Below are 20,848 nucleotides of genomic sequence, written 5' to 3' on the forward strand. Positions count from 1 at the left end.
CGAGAAGATGGAAATCCAGCTGTCCGCCTTATCTGCCCACAGCATCTCCACCTCTTAGCACACCAACAGCATTTTAACACATCCACCTCCACACTCTGTAACCCGCCCACCATCAAAAAGAAGTAAAAAAAAAAGAAAAAAAAGAAAAAAAAAAAAGAAAAGACAGCCAGGCCTCCTGTCTCTCACCTTATTCTATCCATTCTCCCACTCAGCGTTATGTGAACGCGCCATGCCAGTTGACTGCGTGGAGGTGGGCAGAAATGGCAGAATGTGTTGCGAGGGAACGGCGGCCAAGAGGAAACATCACAGATGACTGATACACAGCTCGCTCATATTCAAGTCCACTTTTATTGATCATTGCCCAGTAACATTTACTTTCTTTTCCACCCTTACACTCCTGACAGTTCATCGATTCAGACAAAGGAGACGGATTCCACACTATCACTTATCTTTCATTAGATTACAGGAGACACAGAAATCGTTATTTTAGACATAAAGGCTGAAAAATGATCTGTTTTGGATATGGCCCGTTGACATTTCATCTCAAATGAGGGTTTCTAATGTTCTATCCTCTAAGCTGCTAGCTTTTTCAATAAGCTAAATGGAGCCTCTGACTCGGGCTAATGCTGCCTCTGACCAGCGGATCGGGACAGAGAAATTTGTTTTTAATACAGGAAAGTACAGTTTTGACCTCTAAATGTAACTCGGCACCACAGGCAGCCGTAATATCATCAGTGATAATGGCGGAAAATGGCATAGAGGGGAATCAAATCAACAGAGGGATGATGGATGGATGGATAGATGGAGGGAAGTCTGTAATGTCTGTCTTCACTCGCTGTCCCTTTTCTCACATGCAGCCCCCCGCACCCCCCCCCCCCCCCCGCGAATGGCTCCATCTCGCTGAATTATCATACTTGGATGCTGAACTACCGAGAGCGGGCCAGCGTTTGGTTATGAAAGTGTTGCACATTTGCAAGGAGGGTACATTGCGAGTACGGTACATGCAAATAGGCCGCTGCTGCTGCTGCTGCATTAGCATTTGATATCCTCCAGGCTACACAGTCAGTGCAAACGCCAAGATGTGGCAGCGTGTGTGTGTGCAGTGAACTCGACCGCAGTGAGATACTGATCCGCGCTCTCTGGGCATCTTTAAACTGCGAGCACTGAGTCTAATTACACGCGGCAATAAGACGCGGATGCTAAACAGCACGCTGTTAGGATGTGTAAAAAAAATAAAATAAAATACTTGAAATGCAGATGTCACACGCTCCTCCTCCTCCTCCTCAATTACAGCTTGCCTTGCAAAAAGTAAAGAGTTCTCTTCACATCTAATTCAAGGGGTTAATAGAAATTAAAAACAATTTCACAGCTTACTATAACAGGAGTGCTCATTTTATGGTAAATTAGACCACAACAATTACATTTGTTGGAAGAGGAGGAGGGGGGGGGTGGTCTGTGGAAGCTGTGTACAGCCGCGGCGTGTGATCGGCAAAAGCCTTCAAGTGGGCTGTGCTGGATGCTGGAAAATAATTACACAAATATAACGCACGGTAATTCAATATCGTCATGAAATAGAGAAACTGTAGGGAATAGTCCAGATGAGCGGGAGAGGGGGAGCTGCCGCCAGTCTCTCTGCTTGTTGGGGGGGGGGGGGAGGGTCTGTCTCCGCTTCGGGCCGGACGTCGTCTTCGCCCTCCCCTCTCGGCTGGCCACTTGGCGCAGGTCCACCGCTGCTCACCCTGCCACCACCCCAACCCTTCACCCCCGTCCCCCCTGTCCTGCCAGGAACAGAACTGGGCTTTGGGCCACTCCTTTTCAACGGGGGCACCCCGAGAGCTTCATCTGACCACCTCCTTCATGCTGAGCTGCTCCCTCGCACGGCTTCACTGCAGGGGGTAGAGAAAAAAGAGAGGGGGTGAGGGGCGTGGGGAAGTTTGCATGAGCATGAGAGGACATTGTAACACACAACACTGGTTCTTCAAGTCACTAAGGCCTTGTTCACACTGCCGCTCCAAATTGGATTTTTGTCATATCCAGATTGTATCGTAAACCACATCAGATCCGATTCTTAAAATGCGATTCTTTCTTCTTCTTTTTAACCTCTATTTTAACTGGTCGGTCACGACGAGTTTACAGCAGCAACAGAGCATAAAAAACAACAGAGTGCAATAACAACAGAGCAAAAATAAAACAATTACATTGAAAAACAATCGCAGGGCCATTTACAAAAACCAGACACCAAACATTTAAAATCAGCAAGAGAGGGAATATTCTCCAGTCCCAAAGCGTGTTGAAGAATATTCCATGAATTTAGAGCATCAAAAGAAAAGGCTGATTTACCAAGCTCCGAATGTACAAACGGGACGTTGAGAGAAACCAAACTACTGGAACAAGTTGAATAAGATCCAGAGCGTCATTCTAATAGGGATGACATGTATGGGGGCTGTTTACCAGTAAGAAAATAAAAAAATAGCAGTGTTTCATGCGTCTGTCAGAGAGTCTGTCGGATTTGTAGAGATCCGATTCAATACAAACGGTGTTGTTGTTCAAACAGGATTTGGAAGCGTATTTTGTGTTGCTCGCTACAGAAGCGTATTGCATTGTTTTTTTGAATAATTTTTTCTGTTTTTCTGACTAATTCTTTTCAGTTTTTCAGAGTAATTTTTTTCAAAATCCTGGGAGAAGGATTCTTTTTTTTTTTTATTCAAGTGAATGCAATACGCTTCCGTAGCTCGCAGTGCGACATAAGATCAACAACATAATTTGGGAGAGTGAAGCCTGCACCAAACGGCCCGTGGGCGTAGCTTGTTACTGTAGAAAGAATCAGATCTGATCACTTGCAACATGTAATGTGGACTGTCAGTCAGTGAGATCGGATCCTGATCAGATTTGTGCTGCAGTCTGAACAAGGCGGTGCTTTATGAAAGGTGGTAGTTACCAAATCAACATTTTTAATTTTGTTTTTGTTTTGTTTTTTAAGCACTGGCTGGAAGAATTAAAAGGTCATTTTCCTGCCAAGCGGCACGGCTCGTCCAACAGTAGCTAAGCAACATTTTACTAAGCGAGACATAATTACTGGCAAGACTGGTCATTGTGGTTTAGTGCATTAATATTTCAATCAACAGCTAATGTGGTCACAGATCTCCAACACAACCACAAATGAAAACAAAAGGCTCAAATTATTATTTTATTCTTTTAAGAAATCAAGGTTTCTGTAAAGTGGACAACAGGCAGCAGATATTTTTCGTCATGACAACGCTTTAACATTTCTCCGAGGGACTTTTAGTCCGGAACAGCTGTTGTGTTGCTTTGGCATCACAAAGAGCAGGATTTCATCTTCCAAGATGTCTAAAAAGCGCCGGTCAGTCTCGTTGAAAGACGGTCTTCAAACAAGCGAGTGACCTTTCTGTCACAACACATCTCAAAGAACGCCCTCAGATGGCTTTGTTATCCGGCTGCCTTTGACTAAAATGCCAATGACAGTTATGTTTCTCAAAGTCTGACCATCGAGCATTACTTTGCAAGGCCTTCATTTCACTTTTTTCCTGCCTTCAAGGCATTGACAGGGCATCATTTGAAATCCCTCTGACACCTCTCTCTCTCTCCTCCTGCTGCTGGTTCCATTTCTGGAATCGCCAAGAGTCCGTTTCCCTTCTGTCAGAGAGGCCCTGAGCCTACGGATCCTCATTAGTCACTTTCCCTGAGACCACACTGACACCGGCGTCGCATTCTGCCTTGCTCAGACTCGCTGAAGGCTAGTGCCGCCACACACCAATTCACACACACTGTCAAAAGCAGAGGCGACTTTTTAACAGGAGCCGGGGCAATCATCAGAACCAACCAGGCTTTGAAAATGCTGCGAAATATCCTGGAAGTGCAAAATGTTACTGGGGCTAAAAGGCTGAGAGGCATTTGGAACATTAAAAAAAGACAATGCCAGTGGTTTTCAAAGTTTAGGACCATTATCTACAGACTGAGTATATTTTACACAGAAATGACTAATATATCACAAGAAATTTGGAAATTTGTCTGGCTTTTCTTTCTTTCTTTTTTTCCTTATTAAAGTTAATGTTGCAAGCAGGCTTTAAAAACTAGTGAGCAGTGATTACAGCTGCCAATCACTGAGGTAGAACCTAAAAACCAGCAAAAAGACATCCGAAATATAATGCCTGCATTTAAAGGGACTACGAGGAGTTTAGGAAAGCGAGGTGCTTTCACACTACATTTCCCATGAGCCTCCACGCGCACGGTGAAATTCCTGGACCGGCGCAAGATAGATGAAAGCGAAAACATTTGCCAAGAATCATTAATCAAGAACGAAAGTCGGAGGTTGGAAGACGATCAGATACTGCTGTAGTTCCGACCATAAACGATGCCAACTAGCGATCAGGCGGCGTTATTCCCATGACCCATCGGGCAGCGTCCGGGAAACCGAAACCAGGAAATGCTGGGCGAGTCGACCACGAAATGATAATATCAAAATAACTATAAAGATTAATATGAGACTCTCCACAAGCAAACTCCTCGGGGCCTCTTTAATGACTTGTTTGACTGATACTGACACTGGTTTGCTTTTTTTCTGATATAGATGTGCAGATTGGTGCCACTGTTATGTCACTAAATGAAGCTACATCCAGCTGGTTAGCTTAGCATAAGATGTGAATCAGAAGAACATCTCCATGCTTACAAACTATAAAACAAAAACAAAAAATGGTAAGGTCAGTCTCAGATAAGAAAACTATTCATGTAATGGACTATCACTGTGTAACAGAATTTACACAAATTTAATTACCTTTCATGGAGCCGTGCTAGCTTCTTTTTAATGCTAAGCTAGGAGAAGCTAACTGGTAGCATTATGCGACTCAAAAAATGTGAATAAGCTTTCTCAAAACGGCATTACCTTCCTTTAAAAAGACTGCTGCCTTAAACCTTAGACTTGGGTATCCCAGGTGTCTGAGCGTCCATGAACACACCAAAAAAGCTCAGCTTGCTACAAAAGCAGTGAAGCCTTGACAAAAAACAATAAAGAAGCCAAATGGGTTCTCTGTGATGGATTACACATTTCATGCAACTTTCAAGTCGATGCAAGACGATTTCTATATTGTATGAACATGAATGGATACTAACAGCTGCCTGGAAGGTAGAAAATCAATCTAAAAGACTTAGACTGTATGGATAGTGGTGACTGGGGGAAAAAAAAAACATGGAGCGTGTAGATGATGGGCTAACACGTGCAAAAATCAAATCCCATAGAATGATGCTGGTTAAAAAAAAAGGGGAGTGGAAAAAAGTTATAGCATCAAACCAACCTGGTGTTTGCATGGTCTCACTCCAGCGGACTGTCAGTCTCCGGACACTCAGTGACCGATAGCAGTGCCTGAAGGAAGGACAAACCCCAAATCAATACCTTGTCTAAAAACACTGGGAGAAACTTGAGACAGAGATCATGCAACGTCTACAGGAGAAGATATGCTCATGCAACTCAAGCTTTCTTTTTTGGATTAACTTTGTACAGGCAGAACCTTTTAATTATTACAGTAAGCAACCAAATAAAAAAGTAACAGCAGCTCAACTGTACAGAAGATATTGACATAGATTTGGCTTTGTTCATTTTAGCAAGAGTTGCATTAACACTATTCTGACATATTTTGTTAGTACACAGAACAGTTATTTTGGTACATAAAATCCACTACTGTCAGATATTGGAAGTTACATTTTTCTTACTTTTGAGTTGATTCTTTTTTGTTGCCATGACTGTAATGATATTTTAAGAAACTGTACGCATTTACTAGCAAGTTTATGTCAATGGATATACACACTACGAAATTAAACATTTAGGGTTAGGTTACCTTTACAGTGGAGTTCTCTAGGTTATAACCATCCTCTCCATTGCACTGCCATTACTCTACTAAAGTAGCCATCGCGCCAGCGTCATTCATGACAATGAGCCCTAGATCTGAATGGTGGTTTGAATTCAGTTAATTTTCAGATGCTATAAAAGCAATTCTCATTGACGATTATGACCACAGGTAAGAGGATTGAAAAAGTCTTATACATACCCAGGCATTCAATGCTTTAGAACTCTATACACATTAGGAAGCTATCCAGGTTATTTTAGAGGTCTTACCTCTGGGTCCTTTTTAAAAAGTATAGAAAGAGAGAGAAAGAATAAGTTGTGCTCTTTTGATAATCAATCAAGACATCATTTAGTAGGGTTAAATTCGTCAGACGTTCAATACATTCATTTAGATTTAAAATGCGATTTTGAATGAGAAACAAAGGAAAACACCTACATCTGACTGCTGAAGGTAGTTTAAAAAAGGCCATTTCAGAATTTTACTAGGACAGGAAACAAATAAAGCAAGTTAAGTTTCATAAAAAACAAACTAAGCTTTATTGACAAACTGCTGCAAAACATCTTTTGGACAGATTTAGTATCCTATTTAGGCAAGCTTACACATGTAGCATAATGCATTTTATGGAGAGGGTACAGATACTAGTGGCAGAATAAGTACAGTTAGGATGTTTTAAAATATGTACAAGAGTTCGGATTGAGCTGCAGGATCCCTTCTCTGTAGAAAGAGAAGACCCATGTGGAGATTTTTGTCCCAATCCTTCTTTGAGTACTTTGTGCATGCAGTTTATAGAGGATCAGATCACAAAATGAAGACCTGAACTGTTTTTAGCATAACAGGAGGCCAGATCTTGGCCGTGTTCTCATTAAACAAACATTTTGTCTTCAGAGTCTTAAAATTAACTTTTAACAAGTAAAACAAATTGAGGATATGAGGACAGTCCATCTCAACAGTGTCTATTAGGGCTATATTTCAAAACTCTAAGTACAATGACAAATATTGCTGCCTAAGTCTAAATGGACAACGTTTTAGAACTATTTAAAAACAAACCATCATCAAGAATGAATTGTACTGATTCCATTACCATTGATTCTTTAACCTTGACTTAATTTAAGATTGTTTTTTGTCTCTATATTACATAATTGAAAGTTTAAAAGGTCTTTTATTTGGCTATATTAACAGAATTTTGAAATGTAGCCTAAATGGGAATCTGCAACTGACCCTTGACAGAGTCTTTGTATTTAAAAACAATTAAAATGGATTCCTTAGACAAGTGTGTAATGAGCCACTAATTCCACTAGAAATGATTACTTCCAAACACTTAAAGAAATTAACAATCAACAATGCAAAAAAGCCAGAGGGGGTAAAAAGGGTCAGAGAAAAAAAAAATCCAGCAACATAAACAAAAATTCAAATGAAAAAGAACAAAAAAAGACGCCAACTTCTCATCTCTAACCCATCTAAAAGCCGCTTTGGTTGGTTGGTTGGATGGATGGGTGGTTGGTTGGTTGGAGCAACAAAGTAGGGGGTGGGGGGGGAGGAGGAGGGGGGGTGTTGCGGTCAAATCTCAAAAAACCAGTTCAGATTTTCAGTTCCGAATTTGCTCTCTCGTATAAAGTCCGGTGTAGGAAAAAGACCAAACCAAAGACAAAACGGACAATTACTTTTGTCGGGCTGCTTAAAGCAAGAGCTGCCGTGGTAGACAGGCGGTAGTCAGGGCGACACGTTAAGGGTGGCAAGTCTGCTTCAGTACGGTCGGTAGGCCGGGTGCTCCCTGTAAGCCGTCTTGGCACCTCTGGAGGGGGGAGGGGCCTTTCCTGGACCTAACTGCTGGGTTCCGTTCCAGTCGTCCTGGCCTAGAGGGGAACACACATCAAATACATACATACATCAAACATTCAATGTGGATTCAAACACAACTCATGCCAAACAGGGTTTTGGTCATATTCAGAGCACACTTTGCTTTGTTGACGAAAATCGTCCTTACCATATGACTCGTACGAGTCTGTGGTCTCTCCGTGTCCGTAGTCGTAGTATTCTGGCTCTCTGATGGTCAATAACGGGGGGAAGAAGAAGCAAAAAAAAAAAATCACTTTTAATCTTCGAAAAATATCAAGTAGCTGCTGACTGTAATGTCTAGGGGGATGATAATTGGCTTCCACGAATAAGATCAAAGCTTGGCTCTCTAGCATGGAACATCTGAGTCCCGGCTGCCATCCCCACCATGAAACATGAAGCACCATCAGTGCTGAGTTTGTGCAGAGTGGCTGAAAAGTATTTCTTTTTACTCTCAGATCCCATCTCGAGAGAAACTAGCAACTAGGCGATGTGTGTGCATTTTGCGAGAAGCAGGTGAAAACCAAAGAGACGACTGATTCACTCACGCCTGCGGCTGACTGTAATAGCTGTCGTATGACTCGTAGGACGTGTCTGTGTAGCTCTCGTCGTAGCCCTGAAGAGGGAAAGGAAACAGAGAAAACAGGGTGAGATTTAAGGAGAGGCTTGTTCATGAATCATGAATGTCAAGATGTCCCAAAGTGCTACACTTGTACTACAACACACACACACACACTCTCCCCCTTATGTTCCAAGCGTCTAAACCTCTTATCCCTGCGATGATGGACGAGCAGCTAACAGGACACCCGAAATGATGGTGGAGACGGAGCGATGAAGGGGTCAGACTGAGCTACATCAAACTTGACAGCATCATATCTACCTTATCAAACATTAAAGCTGATAGAGATGCTTGCATATTAATTACTGTGCCGAGGACATCGACATATAAAACTAAATGGATGAATGAAAACAACCCATCTAATGGAAGTGGTACTTACATATTCGTCGTAGCTCTCGGGGGCTGCAGCAGGAGTGTGCTGGTGGGGGGGCGGAGGCGCCATCCTCTGCGGAGGTCCGGCAGCTGGGGGCCTGGCACGTGGCGCCGCCGCTCCCCTGGCGGGTGCTGCGGAGAGTCCCCCTCGGCCTCCTGGGGCGCCCCTCACCGCGCCACCTCTGGCTGGGCCGCCTCGAGTCACTCCTCCCCTGGAAGCAGCGCCGCGGGGAGGCATTCCCCTGCCCCTGGAGGAAAGACACTCCGTTGTTACTGTGGTCCTGCTTAAAGGAATACTCTAACAACGTGAGAAATAGATGGGAAATGTATATATAAAGGAATACGCTAACAACGTGAGAAATAGATGGGAAATGTATATATAAAAGGAATACGCTAACAACGTGAGAAATAGATGGGAAATGTATATATAAAAGGAATACGCTAACAACGTGAGAAATAGATGGGAAATGTATAAGTTTGTTACAACTCTCATTTCTGTATACTGAATCTTAAAGTGATCGTTCAACATTTTGGCAAATTGCCATAATCCCTATAGTCTTAGCAGTAGGTTTGTTACCTTTAATTGTCTGTGCAAGCTGTTTTTAGAACGGTGGAGCAGTGCTGTGAGTTGCTCAGAGCTACACTGCGGAGGCTCATGGGATTTCTTGGTTTCCCTCGTCAAACTCATCAAATACACAATCCAACAAGTCCAAAACGCTCTTGTGGACATTCACCACGTTATGAGATAACGGAACGTTACGAGACCGAGTTGTTTTCGAGGCAAATGCAGAGACTGCTTACTGAAAAACTGTCTCAGACAGGAACACGCATCAGCGGTTTTGTCATGAATTTACCTCGAAAACAGCTCTGTCTTGTAACGTTCTGTTACATTATAATTATTAATGGGCCAATTTGCCAAAATGTTGAACTATCCCTTTAACCTGGCAACTGGCAGAGTTCAGACTGTGGGTTCTGGAGACCCCTAGGGTTCAACCTTTTCAACCAAAGGTGGGTCTGTTCACTTTGTGTCACGTTAGGGGCCCTTGATACAATTAAGTTTGAGAATAACTGCTCTGAACCTCGCATATTAACCCCCCCCCCCCCCCCCCCCCTCCTTTTCCCCAGTCATAATGCTAAGCTATGCTAACCAGCTTCTGACTCCAGCTGCATATTCAAGGTAACAGTGGAATCCATACACTCGAATTAGGAATTGGTTTCGATTCCTTAACGTTTCAACCTTTAGCTGAGCGTTGGATTATAGTAGTAGATGAACAACAGTGCCTTTGTTTTATCTCTGTGACCAAGCTGCCGTCATGTCAGAAACCCTGTGTGTGTGTGTGTGTGTGTGTGTGTGTGTGTGTGTGTGTGTGTGTGTGTGTGTGTGTGTGTGTGTGTGTGTGTGTGTGTGTGTGTGTGTGCAGCTCTCTCACCTGTGTCCCCCAGCAGGGGGGACTCCACGGCCCCTGACCGGCATGCCCCCTCGGCCTCGGGCTCCGTGGTCCTGGCCTCCGTTCAGGTAGCTCATCTCCATGAACTGCTCTTGGCAGATATCATCCATCATATCCTGCACGCACGCACACACACACACACACACAGGGGAAGAAAATAAAAAGAGGAGAGAGAGGGGATGAGAACCAAGACCACATGACACAGGGAAAGTAACGCCATGTAGATGAAAGAGACAGAAGAAAAGGAGGCCGTGTGGAAGAGGGACTGATGAATAAAACAGCGAAACACAATTACAGAGCTGCTTACAACATGCCATCCTCCTAATGGCTAACAGAGCAAGTGGAAGAAGAAGTCTCAGCGCCAGTGAGTCATGGTGTGAAGAGAGAGAAGGGGGGGTCGTGGATGTAGGAGGTTGGAGCCCATCCATCCACACTCCCTGGCTTCCTGTGCCTCTCTGCCATCATGCACAAAATGTAAATCACTTCTGCCGGCACTTCTTGACAAGTCTGGTACAACTACCTCAACAGTTACCTCACGCTATCCGAAAAGAAAGAAAGAATGAAAAAAAAAAACAATAAGTTGGGGTGGATTACAGTGACTGCCTGTCTGAGCAGCACAAATCCCGTAACACAATCCACCGCCTTTCTTCAGGGAGCAATCACAAGAGCTGCACTGTGACCCAATCAATTCTTTTTCATAAATCAGTCCCTGGACTTGGAATAGTGATGGAGCTCTAATGATGAGAGAAAAAGAAAGGGGGGGGGGGGGCAAATAGCAGAATATGCTGCACATGCTGCAGCTTTCAATTTTTCTGCAGCAAAAGCAGGAAAAACACAAAACCATTTGTCTGATTAGAAATTCATGGCAGGCCAGGAGCCGGGGCGACTGCAGCTGCTTTTAACAGGCAGCCGGGGCCATGTGTTTGTACCCATCAGGCTATTTAGATCAATGGATATATCTTTGGATATAGATGATACTTTTGAATGCGTCAGTGTCGCAAAATAACAAGCTATGCCAGTCATCCCTTTTGTGTGTATACTGACAGACATAGAGCTACAAAGACATGAAAGGGACGAGGAACAACAGAAGAGTGAGAGTCTGTAGAAAGACCCGAGAAGTGCAGGTGATGCATGAAACATTTTCCAACATGTCCACCTCCTTTCGAAAAAAGATGAGTCATTTATTAAAATATGTCCCACTTCAAAATGACGTGACGTCAGTCAGGCCTCCGGCCGCAACAACAGGTTTTTGCCTAAAATTTACATAACGCGACAAAAACATCGCAGCTGGTTCGTCGGCTCATTCATCTTCCCTCCGATCCAAATTATTCTTTCTTCTAAAAAGACCCGTCCACACTAATTAAAAAATGTAAGGCTTCTCACAAACCCCTGGGCCCGTTGGCCTGCTTTGGCAAGAGCCTTTGTCGGAGCACTATGGGCTTCAGCTGGGCTTGACAGCGGACCGGGCTTGCCCACGCACAAGAAATCTCACAGCACAAAAACCAATAAAGCGAGTGTGGGCAGCACAGGGTGAATATGTCCATATCTGTCCAGGAGCTCTATATCTTGTGGCCGATTCCCCTCACTCCCTGAAGAATGAGAGCGAGGTAAAGAGGCAGAGATGGACAGACGTGCAGGCCACCAGAAGGACTAAACCCTGCTGCCTCGTTTAAAACCGAGATCCCACTGTATTGCGATTGACGAGACCCGTCATTACGCCGCCTTCACACCGACCCAAACACGGTGTGAAAGGGGCCATTGAAAGCTACCCAATTCCTCCTCTAAGGCTGATTGCTGTACGTGCCTGGACTTTGCCATCGGGCCTGTTTGTTCCAGGTAAACACCCACTCCATCTCCCCCATCTGTCCTACTGTCCCCACCCCCCTCTCCCCCTCGCAGATCTTTGCTAACTCACACACCGTGACTGCTCACCTTTCTGAAAGGCAACACCCTCGGTCAGTCAAGTCAGTCACTTACACAAAAACACTTTCACCGGGACTGCTCTAATTGACCGGGTGCCGCACTTTCACATCTCTAACGACATTCTCATAACCCCCTGCAATTAGACTTGTCTCTGTTGTGTGATTTAGAGTAATCACCTCTGCATCCGAAGGGGAAAAGCTGTGACTTTACAGACTAATCGCACATATAGACTGTGTAAAGGCTGGGGAAAAAAAAAAAAAATCAGCTCATTAACTGATTTGGCTGAAAATGAATTGACGATGACCTTGATATTTAATCCTGGAAGTCTGAGGTTTTTCAAACAAAAACATTTCCTAAGTCCAATGTTTCTTTCTCGTCCAATTAATCAATCATTTTTTGGTATTTGAGATGCTGATTGGACCAAACAAGACATTTACATCACAATCGGCTTTTGCAAATTATTGGATCGATACTGGATAATTAGAATAATAGGTGGTTGCTGCCATAGATTAATTTATAAGACCAAGCTGTCATCTGACCAGTAAGATGACAGACAATTTGCCGGTTCATTTAAACGTAGCTTTTTTTTCTCCATTTAACAAGTTAAATTACTTTTTTAATCCATCTATTCACAATCAATACCAGACAGCTAATTGGCCTCTATTGACTAAATGACGGATAAATGATCAACATGTCACTGGAACACAAAAACTACACAAATACAAAGCCATACTCACAGGGAACAGGAACTTCTTCACCTCCTCCATGGCGTGCGCCATGCGCAGGTAGGCCTCGGGCACGGGGGCGAACACCTCGATGAACACGTGCAGCTCCATGGACAGGTGTGCGTACTTGGGCTCGCCGCCTTTCCTCAGCCCCTCCTCCTGAAACAAGGGCACAGGAGCAATCCAACAAGTCAAGCAGGGCGCACGGCGAACTCCAGAGATTAAATTAATTATGCAGGAAGTAAATCACATTTCATCCACCTCGGAGGGCGGCGGGCAGAGGCGTGGTATTCCCTGTCTTTATAAAGCTTAATAATCACATCAGACTGGTAGATAACAGCTTTAGCCGGCTAGTCCGGAAGGTTCCTGGAACAGATGTGCGGTGTGTGGATGCCCTTGGCGTTTACGTTTAAGTTCAGCCAAAGCTATCCGGCAAGATGGCGCCATCTGCTTTCACTACCTGACACCCTTCTCAAGTGCGGACCAGATGTGTTGTATTCTTCTCACAGGTGTGTTACATCAGATGTGTGTGTGTGTTTGTTGTGTCGTACCTTGGCTTTGTCTCTCATGGATCCTTTGCCCAGCACGGAGATCTTGGCCCCGGTCTCTTCCTGAAGACGTTTGATTGTATTGCCCTGAGGTCCCAAAATCTTCCCCACGAAATTGAACTAATAAGAAAACAAAGCAGAGCAAAGATTAGTGTGGCAGTCGAGTTTAACGCCGCAAGAGTGAAGGCACAATCGCCGGAGCGGGGTTGTGTTGTGCATACCGGGAGCCTTTAAGAAGTAGATTTACCAGAGAAGGTCAATACGAGCCCTGGAGGAGCCGTAACAGCATCGGTAACAATTCACTACGATCAATCATCCGAGCAGCGAGTCAGAACCAACGTGTGATCAAAGAGCTCCTGTATTTTTTACCTCCTCAATCTTCCAACAACGTAATTACTGAGTGTATGATGTGTCCTACAATTAACTGTCACTGCCAAACACACTTTTGTGAAAGAAAGAAATGCCCCCCGAAGACACAAAATCCTCCTGGGGTTGTAAAAGTAGCTTTTTTGCAAATCTGAATACGCTCATTAGCTTTTGTCATTCCTGACACAGCTGAGTGATGTACAAATTTTAAAAAAAATTACGTCTGGGAGGAGATCAGACCGCTGGTGTTATCACCACAGACCAGACTTTTACATCATATTGATCTGATGATCAGGAGTGGGCAGGTGGATATAGATCTATAGCGTACAAAAAAGTAAACTGACATCCAATACAACATATATTTTACTCATTGTCAATCATATAACCCATCATCCTCAAACCAATGATACGGATCGATCCACACGTAGAATTACAAGCTAAAAGAAAAGTAAGAGTGAACACAAACAGAGGGTGGGGGGGGTCTTATCTCGTGAACGTGGTATGAATTGCACCGAAATATAAAGCCACCCTAACCATAGTAGTATTAACATTTTGATCCTTTCACTGATATTTTAAAACATGCCAGTATCAGCTGTAATTAGACTCTGGAGCTTAAAGATCGAGGTTGAGAGGAGTAATTTGAGACTCCCAAGTAACCCCATGGCTTTGTATAATTGAAACCCGGCTGCAGGATAAATTAAATCAAGAGGGGTTCACAGTGAAAACGAGGACAGAGGAAGGAGGAGACGAAGGAGGAGGAGGAGGAGGAGGAGGGAGGGGGGAAAAAGAACAGGGGCGAAGAAAGCTCAGCTCACCTTCGGGTACTGTTTGACAGGTATGAGAACTCGCTCCTTAAGTTTGATGTTCTTTGTTGTGAAAAGGTCCAGGTATGCCTCTGCCTCCTTTTTAGTCTCGCCTTTCTGGATTCTATCAATTTCTAGAAGGAGGGGAGAGGGATGATGGTTTTAGGCAAAGTGTTCATGTAATCAAACAGGATTCAAAGTGACAAAGCACATTATCATCATCATCATCATGCGGTTGACTTCTGTGTTCTTACATGACAGTGTTGGTGAGTTACAGTTCAATCAAAATGAGGATCAACTGATTGAGAGTTCACATTCATGACTGAGTTGATAATTATTTTCTACAGCCATCCCAATTTATTTTTGACTCACAAATTGCTAAATCAATGTGAACTGAATGCCAAATAACAGTGCTTACAGATGAATACAAGAAAAGATGATAAATAACTGTTTTTCTGTGCTTTCAATGCTTTATTTTGTACTTTTTGTATGGAATAAAGCCTGAGGTTGATTCAGTCATCAAGCAGCAACTTTTGTGACAATCGCTTTAATCATTTCAGACATTTTTCAAAAACGTATCCAATGCGTGTATTTGTTTTTTAAATTCATATTTCTGTGGTTGCAAACTGATTTTATAAAAGACATTTGAAGGCATCCATTTATAAACTGTTTTAATGATTAACTAAAGAAACTATTGTCAACACTTTTTAATAATCAAAACAACAGCCCTTATTATGAACCTTTCAAACTGGTGACTTTGACAAATTACCTCTTTCACAGCTACATTGTGAAGAAGTAGCCACCCGCTCTTCTCCACACCTCCTTTCACCTCATCCATGTGACACCACACTGCACCGACAACACCATCTCAAACCACCTATACTCTCTCCTGGCCATGGCAACCCTGGAGCCCACCATGTGCAAACATGTCAGCTCCGCTACGTCTACCAGCTGCAGATCGGAGCGAGTGGGAGGGCAGGGGGTTCAGGAGATGTTTCTTTTTTTGCTGGGGGAACCCAACACACTGACACACTTTGGATTTTCTGTGTCACTCTTGTGCTCAGATTCAGAGATGTCGCCTTTCATACTGCCCATGTCCTGTTAGACAAAGAGACCTCAGTAGAGCTACCTGATTTACTTTTCGGAGCTGCAGAATATGAGAACCACAGAGCACATGGGCAACAACAGCACAGTGCATGGTCACCACCTTGTAATGTCCTTATTGCTATATGGTGAGCTGGGTTGCCCTTGAAGAGACTTGTAGAGCTCAGTATTGACTTTAAATCTGTCCCTCTGTAGCCAACATCCTGCTACATCATCCTACAGGATAACTACATGATAGCTATTACTTCAAAAACCAGATTCTGTGACACACATACACAACAATATCAATAACAGGATAGCATCTACAGTGGCATGCAAAGGTTTGGGCACCCCTGGTCAAAATGTAGGCTATAGTTAAGCAAGTGAAAGATGAAATGATTTCCAAGAGGCATGACGTTAAATATGAAACACTATTTTACAATATTTTAAACAAAATCAGTGCATTATTTTTGTTTTCTACATCTTTAGAGTGAAAAAGCAGCAGCCTGCAAAAGAATGGGAGACCCAGCAGACTTGAGCTCTCAGATAACTTTGACCAAGGTATCAGACAAGCCTTTTAGCTTACTATTTACACACAGTGACAGTTTCCAAAGGGGGGCTATAGGTTCTAACTATGCAGGGTGCCCAAACCTTTACTGAGGGTCTTTTTCCTTTTCTGTCATAAAAGACGACAATGAAAAAATTAAATTAAAATGAAAAGAGAATGTTACATCTGTATCTTTATGCCTTTTGGAGATAATTTCCTCTCCCACTTGCTTAACTGTTCATAAAAAGAGAAATTCTGCATCAGTCCCTCTTCCAAACATTTGCATGCCAGTGTATAAAATTAAGACTACAGAAAACAGTAAATCTGAGTAATGGGGGCTCCCTCTCTACAGCTCAGCTACATGACCACTGTCCTGGAGCTGCCATTCCTGCAGTTCCTTGCTCAAGGACACTTCAGCAGCGGACCGACACTCACAGCGGGACATGAAGGTCTGTCTCACCCCGGCTGCCAGGCCGCCGCTCGCGCCTCTCGGCTGGAAAGTGGCCGCGTGACCCCGCGGTCGCGGATACTGGCGCACATTTGAATTAAAAAAAAATGCTGCGCAACGCAGCTGTGACACAATGAGCTCAACAGGAACTCATCACCAAGAACAAACAACCCGTTTGTCTCCTAAGTTAACAAGTCTACACAAGCCTCCACATTAAGGAAGAAACATGAAAGATGCCGCAGCTGCACGAGAGGAAGCGGAAATCACTCTCAAGAAGATGAATACCTGAAAGTAAGTCCATTGTGCTGTTGTTAGCGGCTTTGGGTCGGTTTAAATGTTGGACAGCGCTCATTAGCCTACAGTTAACTCCGACATGAACCCATGAATCACACCGACTCATTACGGAGCGAAAAAAAGCATTTAACATTAGTGTGGCCGATGTGGGGCAGTCCACGTCCCGTCCACGCATGGAGCTAAAAGCGTGGAGGTGTGTGTTTGGCGGCGCGTTCACGAGCCATATGTGGTCCCTCTCGGAGTCAGTCAAAGCATAAACCGCATAGAGAGTGAACATAAACACAAGCAAACACTACTTTACCTGCGTTTAAAAGTTTCATGGCGTGTGTAAACGACGAGTCCAGGCTGTCCTTCTCCGCCAGCAGCTCGGGGAGGTATTTGTCGTCGTTCTCCATTTTGAGTTTTAGAGGGGGGGAGTCAGTTTCGGTGCAACACAAAAAAGCGTGGAGAAAAAACCCCAACAGTAATAGAAAAAAAAGTAGTCCGGTTATGTAACTATGGAGTGCCGCGTATCCTCTGTGCAGACGGCGCTTTGCATGTGGCTACCGGGCGTCTCTGCGAAAAGACGAGTCCGCTACTTTGCGTGTTTGTGGGTTCCCCAACTGCCTGACGCCGCGGTGTGCACAGCAGCGCTGCCTGGATGGAAATGGGAGAACAAAAGCGGCGAGAGACTGGAGAATAGTCATCCGACTCAAGCCGACGGAAGTGAGCTCAGAAGGACGTAGTGCTCCGGACTGACGCCGCCTACTGTGTGCTGTGTGGCTGCGCGCCGCCTCCAGTAGAGATAACCCCACTGTAAGATTTACGATAGCAGTTATGTGGTAACATGTGGTAATATGGTGGCACTACATTACAGTTTTATAGGCATATCTTTGATATCTGCACTGTTTGATAAAATCAGAAATGCACTGCAAGTTTTAACTACTTGTTATAATATATAAATATGATTGATTTATTGATATGATGAATTGCATTAGAAATAGAAACCTCTGAAGTCATCTCGTCAGATTCACTGCATCACCAAGACCAGTAGATAGAATGATATCAGTGTCTCAATATCCATTATAGTGGCAGTTTGAGAATTATAGTGTATTTTTACATTTAAAATCACTAGAATAACAAGTCTAAGTGATAGATAGATAGATAGATAGATAGATAGATAGATAGATAGATAGATAGATAGATAGACAGACAGATAGATGCAGAAGAATAAGTTATGGCATTAGAAAGCTAAATTACAGACAAGGACAATGTTCAAATGCCCCTATATGAATTGTTATGCGCAAGACATTTCACATAAAGTAGCTATACTTTAAATGATGTGATTAGGATTGAATAGGATAATGATGTTGGCAGGTATATAGTGTTTAATTTGTTATTATCATTTCAGTTCAGGCAACCTTTCCTGAAGTTGTGGCACCCTCATTCCAGGCTCTCTACTGCCCCTTAGTGGCCGGACTAATCATGACAAAGAGTGGGCCACACACAGCTGAAAGGAGGTCCATCAGAAGCAGCCTGTTCTTAGTCTAATCCCCATTTTCTTCTCCACTTCTATTGATTTAAAAACACTTATGTGTAAGTGAAAAGCGCAGTGAGGAGAGTGTCTACAACTAGACCCTTTGAGGATTGATTCCTGCAATTCAGATTGTGGTAATGAAGCTGTCATGCCACTGAGTGGAGCGTGAGGGGTCAGGGGTTAGAGCTGGCCTAATGCATACAAAGCAAGAGCAAACCATTTCCTGTATATTGGTGTTCTTGAGCATATACAGTAGTATGCATTATCTGCAGCAGGCGGATGCTCTTTGAACAAACAGCAAAAAACTGCAGGCCATTTGTCAGTCCGCTGCCAGAGTGAAAACTATTACAATCGACCGCAGGTGTACCCAGGCATGCATCTGCTCAAAACAAATGAAGGCAAAAATTGTCTGCAATAAACACTTATGGGAGGCCGAAGACCCGCTCTAACTATCAGCGTTCAGCGTGATCTATCTCTGACCATTACAGTGTTATTAGTGTTGGGGGTTGCAAGGTTGTCCTGACTCCTCTTGTCATTGACAGAATGGATAGCCTGTGAGCTGAATTTCAATTGGCTCATAAAAGGAAGAGTTACTTCTCTTGGCAGGTGGAGGAGTTCCAATCCGATAGCTCGCACTCTTGCCTTCTGCTTGTGCGGACTTCCCCTGTCCCCTAACATACAGAGCGACAGTCTGGGGTAAACAGGGGCAGATGGAAGGGGGGTAAACACTGGGGTTAGGCTTATATAAGCCACCGCGATTCCAGATCTTTGCATCTGACCATTTTTTCATGCCCCAAAGATTATGAAAAGTGGCAAGGATTCAATTTCCCTGTACGGTTTTATCCATTCTAGGGCAGAGAAGGCTGTAGAACAGCATGTTGAGCATCTTGGGAGTCTGAAAATCCACAGAAAGCCAAACTAATGAAATTCTTAGCAGCTCCTTATGGCAGGTTTCACAGCAGTTTTTACAAACTTCAGTGTAACGGGATGGAGTCAGTCTACAGCCATAGCCCACATCTGTGTGGCTCCACTTTGACCCAAAGCCTTGACCAACTTTAGCGTGCAGAATTGTTCACAATGTGAATACCTACAACGAGGTTGAGTGTACCAATATAAGCTGGTTCTTGTGTGCGAGCATGTCAACATTTGCTAATTTGTGTGTCTCAGCTGAGGCTGAATTATATAGACAAAAGTAGTTCAAGAAGAAATAACAAACTCACATGAATATGTCTGTTAGGTTTTTCAAGATTAGTTAAAATTTTGATGAGGCTTATTCATCCTCTCATAACCATGAACACCTGTACATGATCTAATGGATATGTTAATTGAATAGTTTCCAAGACATTTGACTGAAGACAAAACAAAAATGTCAACTTCATTTTAGAACTGTTGAAAAACTCATTGGCATGGGCTCATCATAGTGAGCAGGATTCATCTTCTGGGGACCATGAATGTCTAAAATTTGACAGTAATCCATTAAATAGATGTTGATAAGGCCACCTCACACTAATTAAATGATTACTTCTGCTCAGACATCTGAAACTAACCACATAAATAAATACAGACAAAAATGTTGAATAAATAGGCTACTGAAATAAACATTCACTAAATGTGGAAACTCGCATCAGTGGAGGTAAAAACAAAAAAGAAAAAAAAGATCTATTTTATCCGACAGACTTTCATCTCTACAGTACTTTCTGTAATCTTGCGTATCAGAGTGAGCAGAAAATAGAGATAAAATGAAAGTGATGGAGAGACAAACAGAAGGAGAATAGGAATTTGTAAGCTTAAATCCCTTACACAGTGTCAGTGAAGGGTTTTCCTGTTCTTGGGCGGTTTAGGCAAGAAAGCGAGAGAGATGGCTGGGTTGAGTCTGAGGGTCACGCTCAGTTTAGCATCGCTACAAGGCCAGAGAAACCTTTTTTTCCCCAGGAAAGCTTTCAGAACTGTCACACCTGCTTAGGTCTGTAACACCGCCCTACCCCCAACCCTTCATCTCCTCCCATGCCCACCCTCCCACACAGCCCATCCCTCCTTCCCCAGTCACCACAGAAAACAAGGTCTCCACTCATCCCATCATCACCCAGATGTTCCCCCCCTGTCACTGTCATACATACAAGGTGAATGTTTTGCCTGTGATCAGTAATCAGTGTGTTGTATTTTGATGAACACGGTGCATTTAGATCCCATCTTCTTCTCTCTTTTTTGTTCACATTTGTTTGAGTCCATTGCAAATCATAAAAATGCATATTGCCCTCATCAACACAATGTAGCCAGAGAGTGAAAGCTCAGAATAGGATTTTTGATTTTTTTTTTTTGTGACACTATAAAAGACAAAATACATTTACATAAATATTCAATCCCTTTGCTCTGACACTTGAAATGTGGCCCTGCTGCTTCCCATTCCCTTTGATCATATTTGAAAAGTCCCTACACCCTGATTGGAGTCTACCTGTTGCGAATTC

General features: G+C 43.4%; 1 protein-coding gene across 2 annotated transcripts; it reads right to left on the reverse strand.

Moving 5' to 3' along the window:
• Window positions 1-329: 329 nt before the first annotated feature.
• Window positions 330-17,548, reverse strand: khdrbs1b (KH domain containing, RNA binding, signal transduction associated 1b). Of its 2 annotated transcripts, XR_014595735.1 has the most exons (11): window positions 17,169-17,548; window positions 14,508-14,629; window positions 13,330-13,446; window positions 12,791-12,937; window positions 10,113-10,246; window positions 8,690-8,930; window positions 8,240-8,307; window positions 7,843-7,901; window positions 7,520-7,711; window positions 5,310-5,377; window positions 330-1,886 (listed from the first exon to the last, which is right to left on the reverse strand). XR_014595735.1 is itself a non-coding variant. In XM_083981737.1 (9 exons), the coding sequence occupies exons 1-9, from the start codon at window positions 17,260-17,262 to the stop codon at window positions 7,602-7,604; spliced, it is 1,092 nt and encodes a 363-aa protein (XP_083837863.1). In that variant the 5' UTR covers window positions 17,263-17,548; the 3' UTR covers window positions 6,284-7,601. The 2 variants fall into 2 exon arrangements, 1 of the variants encoding a protein (XP_083837863.1); XM_083981737.1 differs by lacking the exons at window positions 330-1,886; window positions 5,310-5,377 and having other exon boundaries at window positions 6,284-7,711.
• Between the last annotated feature and the right edge of the window lie 3,300 nt (window positions 17,549-20,848).

Source organism: Trachurus trachurus, assembly GCF_905171665.1.
Source record: "Trachurus trachurus genome assembly, chromosome: 11".
In the NCBI taxonomy this organism is placed as follows: Eukaryota; Metazoa; Chordata; class Actinopteri; order Carangiformes; family Carangidae; genus Trachurus; species Trachurus trachurus.